We start from the raw sequence: 10801 nt of genomic DNA, 5'->3' as shown, positions 1-10801 counted from the left end.
TAGGTGTATTGCAATAACAGCTCGATCTTGTGTATATTGCACTATTCGAACACAAATGTAGGTCCTAATAGTCGAACTTTGACGTTGTTTGCACTTACCATATTAGAAGCATATAAGCTATATGCTATTGTTATAATTACGAGCAGATATTTGTGGTCATGAAATAAAACGGTTATTAAATAATTGTATTTTATTTTTACTTACATTACGGTAGTCATATACAACAGTGCAGATTATTTTCTAATATTGAGATAGTATAAAAACTTTCTTATTTCTTACACTAGGTAAAACAGAATTTTTTTATACAATATTGAGTCATTGAAATTTGTTAAAACACAGCCATATTTATTAAAGGTAGGATCGTTTCATTTGTAAAACTGCTAACAAGTTGTATGACCGTCACAATCACCCTATACACAACCACCTCGCCTTACAAATAAACAATATCTATCGTCGCTACAGTCCTGTTACGATCAGTGCAAGTCCTTGAGGTAGGAGTCGTAGGAGGTCTGGTCCATGAGCTGCTGCAGCTCCTCCGGCGTGGACAGCTTCACCCGGAACAGCCAGCCCTCGCTGTAGCAGGCTTTGTTGATCAGCGCCGGGCTTGACTCCACGGCGTCGTTCTTTTCTGTTACCTGATGAACAAGTTATTGTTAGATAATTTCAGGTATTTTGAATTTTCAGAGTTCACCTCATTAAACAATACAAAATAAACAAATGGTTGACATTGAAAATCTAACCCTTCATAAGATTCTATTGAATTATTGATACGTTTGGCAATTTATAAAATCGTTCCAGAATAACAAACTGAAAATGTGCATACCTACAATGCAAATTATTGATTATTAAGATATGAATTGTATTATAACACATAGTAATTGTAACACAGATGATAAAATACTGAAGAATATAATTTATCTCTTGAGTCTGCATTAATATGAGGTAATAAGCAAGTAGTGCTATTTATCAGCTTACCAATCCAGACACAGGCGAGTACACTTCCCCAGCCGCCTTCACGCTCTCGAGGGCTCCACACTCCTCACCAGCTCGGATCTCCTTGCCCACTTCTGGGAGCTGCGCGAACACCACCTCGCCTAGGGCTTCCTGGAAACAGTCATGAGATTTCTGTTAATAGTGCTGTGATAGTTTGACTGTCGCAAATGGAGGATGCTTGTGTGCTAAAACAACATTTGCCTGTATGTCCGTTATCGTTTTAAAATGATTGCGTACTTTTGCACGCCTCATAAGCGAAGCGTTGAGGTGGTACTGTCACTTCGCGCAAAACATCTGATTTTTCAAACTTAAAATGTCTTTATGTATCATACATTGCACTTGTAAGATAATACATACACACACATATTAAGAAAAAACACTATTTTTAACGTTCATGATATTTTTGATGTCATTTTTGTTATTTAAACTAGTTAAAAAACAGTTTAAAAAAGTTCTGTCTTGGACGTCCGTGTGTCTGTATGTGCGGATCCTTTTTCTTGTTAACACGATAGCGACCGAAATACTTTACTAATCGAGTCTTTTTTTTCTCTTACGCTTGAGTATGCTCAGGAATAGAACCCTTTCATTTTTCAGGGTCTGATTCGATGTGGTTTAATTGTAATTAAATAATCAAAAATAATAATTAATAAATATTTATTTAAAAAAAATTATGAGGCGTGCACTTTTGGATTTTCCAAATTATTTATGATATATTATTACAAGGCACTAGAAGTTCTTTAATGTCATAATTATTATTATGAAAAGTGAAAACCATTGGCCCCAAAACCCACATACCTATTATAATTTTGTTTCTCCATTGTGTGTGGCGTGTGTGTGTGGCGTTTGGCATGTTTATTGATTAATATTGAATGCTTAATAAAAACACCTACTAGGAAAAATGCATGCATAGACCAAATAGCAACAAATATAAAAAGAAATGTGAATACAGAAGTACTACACCTCGGTTTGTCAGACCATGAAACGGCACAGATATTAAAAGTTAGTATGATAAAGCGCAAAACAAATGTATCCTGGTTTGAAACAAAAAGAGACTACTGTAATGAGAATATTCGTAAATTTTGTGAATGTATGTCATCGTTAAGCTTCTCTGAAATACATGAATTTAATAACTTAAATGAATGCTTCAATGCTTTTTATGAGTTATTCAAACTGTTTTATGATCTTTGTTTTCCTATTATTAAGATAAAGAGAAGTACAGGAAAATCTAATCTTAACTGGATAACAAAAGGATTGAAGAAATGTTGTATACGAAAGCGACAACTTTATCTTAAAAATATATATATAAAAAAAATGTATACTCATAGTTGGAATCATTATGTGAAATATAAAAATATACTAAAAAGGTGCATTCTTAAATCAAAACAAATTCAAAGTGAAAAATTTATTAAATTGGCAAAAAATAAAAACAAAGCATTATGGCAAATGATATCTAATAATATTAATGACGAAACCAATATTACAGAAATTGAAGAGATTGTAGTTAATAATAAAATATACGACTCAATGAATGAAATTTGCGAACAGTTTAATAATTTTTTTATTGACATCACAAATCAAACAAAATTTAATTTTGATGTAAATGCCATAAAAAAGACTTTGACTACAGAAAGTTGCAATACTATTTTCTTAACACCTACAAACAGTAACGAAATTTGTAAAATAATAAAATCACTTAATAACACTAATTCAGTAGGAACAGATGGAATAAGTACAAAAATATTAAAATCATGCAGTGACCATATTTGCGAACCGTTGTCTTTTCTTGTAAATTTATCGATGGAACAGGGAACTTTTCCACACGCGCTGAAAACATCAGTGATAAAACCATTATTTAAAAAAGACGATCCGAAAGATATTAAGAATTACAGACCGATAGCGTTAATACCAGTGATATCTAAAATATTTGAAAAAGTAATCTTAGAAAGAATTAGAAATTATATTGATAGAAACAAGATCTTATGTAAAGAACAGTTTGGATTTAGGAAAAATAGTTCCACTTCATTAGCATGCTTTGATATGGTGAAAGAAATAATTCAAGCCTTCATCGAAAAAAAACCCGTAAGCGCTATATTTCTAGATATGAGCAAGGCATTTGATTTTGTAGACCATGAATTACTCTTGCTTAAGTTAGATAAATATGGTATAAGAGGAATTGCCAAAGAATGGATTGCTAGTTATTTAAAGGATAGAAATCAGTTTGTGGAAATACAACAAATAGTAAATCAATCAAGAAACGTATATAGATCAGTAAAAAAAACTAATAGATCAGGTGTACCACAAGGAAGTGTGCTCGGCCCGTTTTTATTTCTCTTGTATATTAATGACCTACCGAAATCAGTGAAACACAAATCAGTTTTATTCGCAGACGACACTACCCTAATTGTTAAATGTACTGAAAAGGAAACGTACGAGAGAGATATAAATGAAGCAGTTAAAAATATTGTAAAATGGTTAGAAGACAACAATCTTAAAATTAACTTATTAAAAACAAAAATAATTCAATTTTATACAAAGAATTGCTCCAAAATAAACCTAAATATAAAGTGTGATAACCAAGTAATAGAACAAGTAGATCATCATAAATTCTTGGGTGTTTTGTTGGATGAAGGTCTAAAATGGAACAAACATATTGATTACGTTTGTGACAGAATTAATCGTTTCGTTTACGTATTACGGCGTTTAAGAGATACTGTTTCTATGAATGCAGCAATAAATGCTTATCATGCCTACGTTTCCTCTGTACTTTCGTACGGAATCATTCTTTGGGGACAATCTTGTGATGTGCGGAAGGTATTTGTCTCACAAAAAAAATGTATCAGAGCTCTGTGCGGTTTGAACCAAAGAGACAGTTGTAGACCTCTGTTTAGTAAATTACGGATCCTTACTTTAACTTGCATGTACATAAGAGAAGTATGTTTATTTGTAAAATATCACCCGGAATACTTTAAGAAGAAAGGAGAAGTAAATTCGCATATGTTGACAAGATACCAAAACAAATTACATTTCCCAACGTGTAGAATTAACAAAGCTAAAAACAGTGTAATATTTATGGCTATTAAAATATATAATAAAATACCGGACGATTTCAAGGAACTACCAATAAATTTTTTCAAAAATAAACTGACGAACTGGTTGATGGTGAAACAATTTTATGACATTGAAGAATTTATGACTTTTAAGTAGTGTAAACTGAATTGTGTGTGATAAGTGTGTGATATAATCGTGTTAAACGTAGTGCGTTCGCGTAATTGTGAAAATTGAATTGTGTGTACATTTAAATAATTAGACTAATCAACTTTCTTTTCAATATTTGCACACCCAATCAATGGGTAGAATGTATTAGCCACATAATATTGTAATTAAAAACATCTATAATTTGTAACTACATTCTTGCAAATAAATATAATTTGAATTTGAATTTGAATTTGATTAATTACTGTAAGAAAAGCTTTTGATTGTAAATTGGACCCTTTCTATCTATCTTTAAGAAAAACAGCGCAGCATCTATCATTAACTGATTGTTTTAGAATTTTATATTGTTTATTCTTTATAGAATCTTATCTGTGAAACATCACACGGTGAGTTCAAATAATATTGTATTAATTATTATATCTATACTTATAATAAATCTGTAGAGAGGCCAATTCTGTGCATGAAATATATTTAAAAAAAAACTATGAAGGGGTGATAAGGGATCGCTACTGATGCCAAAAATGCAATCAGTAAAATTTTTGTCTGTCTGTCTGTCTGTCTGTCTGTCTGTATATTCGTTATAGAAACAAAAACTACACGACGGATTTTAACGAAATTTGGCACAATTATTCTTCATACTCCTGGGCAGGTTATAGTAAAAGAATCATGTAAATCGGTGTAGAAACACCAAAGTTATACATGAAATACGCTATAAGTCATCGCGCGTGAATTACATGCCATAAGGATTATTTTTGTGTATCAGTTGCGGCGTTCGACGCGCTTCGCGGCGGGAGCTATAAAAAGGCGGCGGGTCCGCACCCGTTTCGCTTTGTCACGGCATCACGTGTGAACGGCTGAACCGATTTCGATAATTCTTTTCTATTATATTCCTTGAAGTACGAGGATGGTTCTTATGTAGAGAAAACGTAAATATGTACCACGGGCGAAGCCGGGGCGGACCGCTAATTTGTAAATAAATTACCAAGTACACGTTAGGTAACGTTAGAGGTTACGAATAATAAGATCAAGTATGAATAAGATAAGCTCTGAGTAAAACTGGAGACATCCAACTGTTATGATAACAGCGAGATAACATGCAAATTTGTTTCCATATGTATCACCGTTACAATGAAGTATTAGAATAGAAATCGATTAAAAAGAGATAAAACTCTTTAAGTACTACCTATAGACTTAATGTGTTATTAGTATTATAATATTAAAAATCCGAGAGTGTATTTGTATGGTCTTAGTCACACCAGAGTCCAGAATACAATAGAATGCAAATGTATTATTTCTGGAATTCTGGCATACCTAGAGATGGACTGGATTGCTGGACTACCACCTATACTCCTTTTACTATAGTTAGGTCAACGAGAGAATTCAAAAAGATACCTAGTTGGTTCGCTGTTGTGATTTCCCCGGTAAAAAATTCCTAATCCTTCCTTTTCCTTAAAAAATTCCCCGGTACGTTATTTTCATGCGAAAAGCTTGAATAAACCTTCGAAATATTCAAAACAAATAATTCATAGCAATTAGGTACCCGATAAAGTTCAATCAATGTTGCCAATCACAATTATATTGCAATGTGCAGCAACCCCTGAAATTGAAGTTCATCAATATTGTACTTGGGAACTCAGCCTCTTAAAGATATCGTTTTCCAGTTCACAACGCAAGGCAAAGTTTGCTTTGAGCCGAGCTAGTGCTCAAGAACTGTTTATTTAAGCCTATTATTTCCACATCAGTATACTGTATTATTATTATAGGTACTTTGTGAGTTTTTTAAGGAAAACTTTCTTCACTTGATTCTACAACGAAAAGACTTTAGAACAATCCTTTACCGGAACGAATATTATTTAAGCAACTTCTTGATTCCACGAACTATAGACTATTTCACTTTTTTTTAATTATCTTTTTTTGGTATAAAAAGCTAGAGGTTCACCAAGACGGTCAAATCTATAAAGATACTTTTACTTATACATATAATTTCCCTTAAGAGAGGTACGTGTAACAAGTGTCTGTATGTCTGTTCATTGATTGAAATAAATTTTCTCTTCAATGTTGAAGCAAGGGATTCCTAATTTTTGTTATAGGTAAGACATAGGTATGTTATAAACCAATCACGTTTTGATTTATATTTTAGCACAATTATTGAAACTCACTATTCAAATAATTATTTACGACAGGTGAACTCACCAATTAATTAAAATAAATAACAGATACTCGTGTACTGTTGGTTTATAATTATAATGAATAGATAAGAATGCGTGAGAGCGATCGCGCCTGACCTCTGTCCTGCGATTACTGTAACAAGCAATCTTAACCCAAATTTGAACAGCTTTGCCCTTTGATAGTGACTTGTTACTACATCTTAATATAAATCAAATCAAACAAATAATTCATTTGAAAATGTTACGAGTTATTCCACCCATAGAAGGTGTTTAATTAATTCGCTATTATCTAAGTTTATTTTTTATTCTGAGGCATGAAACTTCAAAAGCATCAATTGCAAATCTCGTGAGCATGACCATGCTTTTGGTCAAAACTCAAACTATTTATTTATTTTCAACTAAACTTGGTCGTAAATAAAATCTACTTACTTGAGCATAGTCTGAAATGCCGACTGTTCCAATACAACCGTCCACTGACACCCACTCATGTTTCTTGGTGTATAAACGCCCTGTAAATATAAAAAATAACTTTATTAATAAAATATTAGAATAAACGAAAATAAATGCGAAATCGCTAAGCTAAAAGACAGTCGCAACATGTAGCAGGAGAATGATAGATATACCTAATTAATAAAATTAATTATTATCATCAAAAAGTCAGTTTTATTTTATTGATATAGTAATCTACACTTGAGAAAATATAATAAGTATTATTTTAGTTCATTATACATCAAGAATACCCAAATGTTTGTCGCGTCTACTTTAGACACTAATTATGAACGTAGGAACGTACCTATGCACGTTCTAATTCCAAGTTTAATTTATATCTTCGTTTTATCCTATCTTCCTTCTTTTGTAGATGATGATTTTTAGTGATAAAAATATATGTTTATTTCGAAAATACATAACACTCAAAGTTGTTACCTATTACATAATTTCATCAATAATTGTTACAACGTCCAAGTACAAGTTTCATCAGAATTGGTCAATCTTATCATGTTCTTATCAACGAATAAGTTTTACGCCGCAGGGGGTATAATATTATGTTGTCAATAATTGTTGGATAAACATCGATGTAATTGTAAACATTTGTATCTCATACGGATTCACTACTTGCAGACGCGACTTTGCGTGGAATTTAATAAATTTATTAAAATTTTAACAAGTGTCCAGGGCCAGGCTATTCGTAGTTTAATGAAAAATGGAAAGTGGAACTTTACGATTTTATACATTTTAATTTTAATGAATTTTAGCTAATTAAGTGGCAGAAAATATTTTACACAATTAAATTAAAGGTACGTTCCTAACTAAGTGCTTACAAAGTGTAGCGAGTCATTTAGTATTCTACTACATTTTTTTATAATTATTTACAAAAGCCCTTAGATTACAAAATAAAATAAAGCCTTTATATTATATATATATATATATTATATATAAATAATAATATATATATATATATATATATATATCCTTTTTCGGGATGGGATGCACTAATGCTTTCTTCCATGAATTCGGGAAAACGCATGTGGAGTAGGAGTGCCGGAAAAGGCGCACGAGGACCGGTGCCAACTCTGGTGCACACATCTTCAGCACAATTGGAGGAATACCGTCGGGGCCACTCGACTTGTGGACATCTAGAGCGAACAGTGCCTTACGCACAGCACTCTGGGTAAATCGGATGTCCGGCATAGAGCCCTCAAGCCGTGGGATGATAGGTGGTGAGTTCCCCATGTCATCTAAAGTCGAGTTTGCGGCGAAGAGGGAGCTAAGGAGATCAGCTTTCTCTTTTGCCGTGTGGGCCAACTGGTCATTCTCCATGCGCAGAGATGGTAGGGACGGCTGACAGAAGTTCCCTTGCACAGCTTTGGCGAGTGCCCAAAAAGCTCGTGTTCCCGAAGGAAGTCGGGCAAGTTTCTCACCAAGCTTAGCAATATGCTCTGACTTTGCTTTCGCTAAATATATTATTATATATATTTTATTTATTTTATATTATGAATGTTAAAATTTAAATCATTTTGTGCAATCGCAAAAGTTCTTCGCAAAATAAGCCATGTAACATTCAGTATAATATAATTGCGTGAGCTTACAGACTCTTATTTAAAAAAAAAAGCTTTATAAAAATGTAGCTTTTATTTTAAAACAAGGATTATATTAATTTCGCATAGCTTTAATTGTCTCGTACAGTTTGGAATATTCTATATTACTTTTTTTTTTTCTCCCTGCCTTTTACTTTCAATGTTTATAGGCAAGTAGGCGATCAATAGATCGTTATTAGATCCAACTTTTTCTTAAATTTTCTCTCTCCTTTGCAGTTTCAGCTTAAAATAATACATACCAAGGACTTTTCTTTATAAAAATAAATAAATAAAAAATCAAAGAAATAGGATAAATGCATACCTTTATGTTGCAATGTGTGTGCTCTACGACAACAAGAGACGAGAGAGGTGCGGTGTGCGCGTGCGACGGCCCTTACTACACAGCTTAGTGCCATTTTTGATACTGAAAGAAATATTCATGATATATGAGACACATTTCCATAACTTACAATTTACGTTTAGATATATATACATAAAAATTTAAAACTTAATTTAAAGGTATGTAGATATTTTTTTTACTCATTGCATTAAAGTTCCAAAAGGCTAAAATATGTAATTATTTTTGATTAAATTCGTATATATAAATAATATATAAATAATACCCTTAAATTCATTCATAATTTTTTAATAAAATATTATGACTTTCGTTATCATCAGGATTTCAAATCTAAATCATTGATACTAAATAGTATACATTCGTAGCTAATTTATGTCAATCGATGATCTAATGTGCGATATATGTAATTTTGACGTCAATATAACTGTTTTGCTACATAGAAAACAGTTTACGTTGACCTATCAGTATAAGTCAGGAACGCGAGTATCAAAACACGGTTCTAGGTTAATAGTAGACTAGGATTTAAGTTCTATTATTGTGCATTGGGATTATTATTTTCCCTCATAGCTTTTACATCAGCCGGATAAGGATGTTTGAAAGTATATAAAGTTGGTTTTATTGTATTCATAATGGTTGATTATATTCATAGTAACTGCTTATAAAAGCATTTCTTTTTGATTGTTGATGTTTTAAATCGACGTATTATTTTGAATGTAGCAATGAGTTTTGATCACATTTTGTGTGATATATGTGTAAAAAAAAAATCTTATGTACATATTTAAAAGAAGAATAGAATAATTATTAGAAGTGTAGAATGCTATTGATTTTTATAACTATTTTACATATTATGAACTAGATAAAGATTGCCTTCGGAAGTAACTTACAATATCTTCTGGTGACCTTGGCCCCTTTTTGTTGTATTTAAAGATCTATTTAAACTGTCGATTGACGTGTAGCATACACTTTTGTAATGCAGCAGATTTTTTTTAAAGTTATTTTTTTTTTACATCAGCTATATAGTTGTTCCTACTTTGTTTTATAAAAAAGTCGTATTAGCTAGGTACATCACATACAACTAATGAGCATCTGAACGGATTTTATTTGTCATTTTCTCGTAAAATTTACAAAAAAGATAATCAGGGAAGAGTTAAAAAAATTGCTCCTAAAGTAAACTGCTGCAGACAAATTGAGAAAATCAAACTTAAACTTATTACACCACTTAAAATTTATCAATGAACGTTCTGTTGACCTTAGTCGAAATACTTTAGATACAATAAGCACTCGCACTAATTACAAAGTGTGGGTTGATAAGGGGTTAAACAAATCCAGCGCAAAACTGCGTGAAATATGAAAATTTTAACTAAGTCAATTTTTTTCCAAAATTAGTCACTTAACTTTAAATAGTGGAAGGACTAAAAAAAGTTTTTTTTGTATAACTTATATTTTTTTTTTCAAAAAATTTTTTGTCATTTTTTTACATTCAAAAAATATCTTGCATAGCTTAAAATTCGCAATTCCTAAATTGTTTCGCATAATAAATAATAATAAAATACTTACATGTGATATACGTGTGCTTCTAACGGCGTGCGTGCACGGAGTGCCCGATGACCTCTGTGGTAATCTCTTCTGAGTTCACTTGTACAGAATATTGGTGACGACGGAGATTTTATGACGATTTATATTTCAAATAGAAATAATTGATTTTTTTATTAATATGTGCAAGAAAATTGTAATGTTTCCCTATATGAATAGAGGTAAAATAATGGCTTTTTTATAATGAAAAATAGTAGTATGACGAACGTTTGCAATTTGTTGACTTTATATTAGGAGGCTGTGACAAAAGATTCTGAAATTCATTTACAATTTTGTATGTTATTTATAATGATCGTTTACTCCGTCTTTCTTAAGTATATGACGACCATTTTAGACAAAATAAATACCTAAGCATAAACAATGAAATATGAATTGTAATAATTGACAAAATATGTGTTTTT

At 31.6% G+C, this 10801-nt stretch overlaps 1 protein-coding gene across 1 annotated transcript; it reads right to left on the bottom strand.

Moving 5' to 3' along the window:
• Window positions 1–205: 205 nt before the first annotated feature.
• On the bottom strand, window positions 206–10414 carry LOC149911409 (uncharacterized). The gene is made up of 5 exons (XM_090117238.1): window positions 10365–10414; window positions 8772–8873; window positions 6804–6883; window positions 976–1104; window positions 206–635 (listed from the first exon to the last, which is right to left on the bottom strand). Exons 2-5 carry the CDS (start codon window positions 8863–8865, stop codon window positions 474–476), a joined length of 465 nt encoding a protein of 154 aa, XP_089973364.1. The 5' UTR covers window positions 8866–8873; window positions 10365–10414; the 3' UTR covers window positions 206–473.
• Window positions 10415–10801: the final 387 nt, after the last annotated feature.

The sequence above is a fragment of the Colias eurytheme genome, chromosome 1 (assembly GCF_061535395.1).
Source record: "Colias eurytheme isolate Ceu_HAF_F1 chromosome 1, ilColEury1 Martin Lab GWU primary, whole genome shotgun sequence".
Taxonomy (NCBI): domain Eukaryota; kingdom Metazoa; phylum Arthropoda; class Insecta; order Lepidoptera; family Pieridae; genus Colias; species Colias eurytheme.
This window is presented reverse-complemented; position numbering and strand designations above follow the sequence as displayed.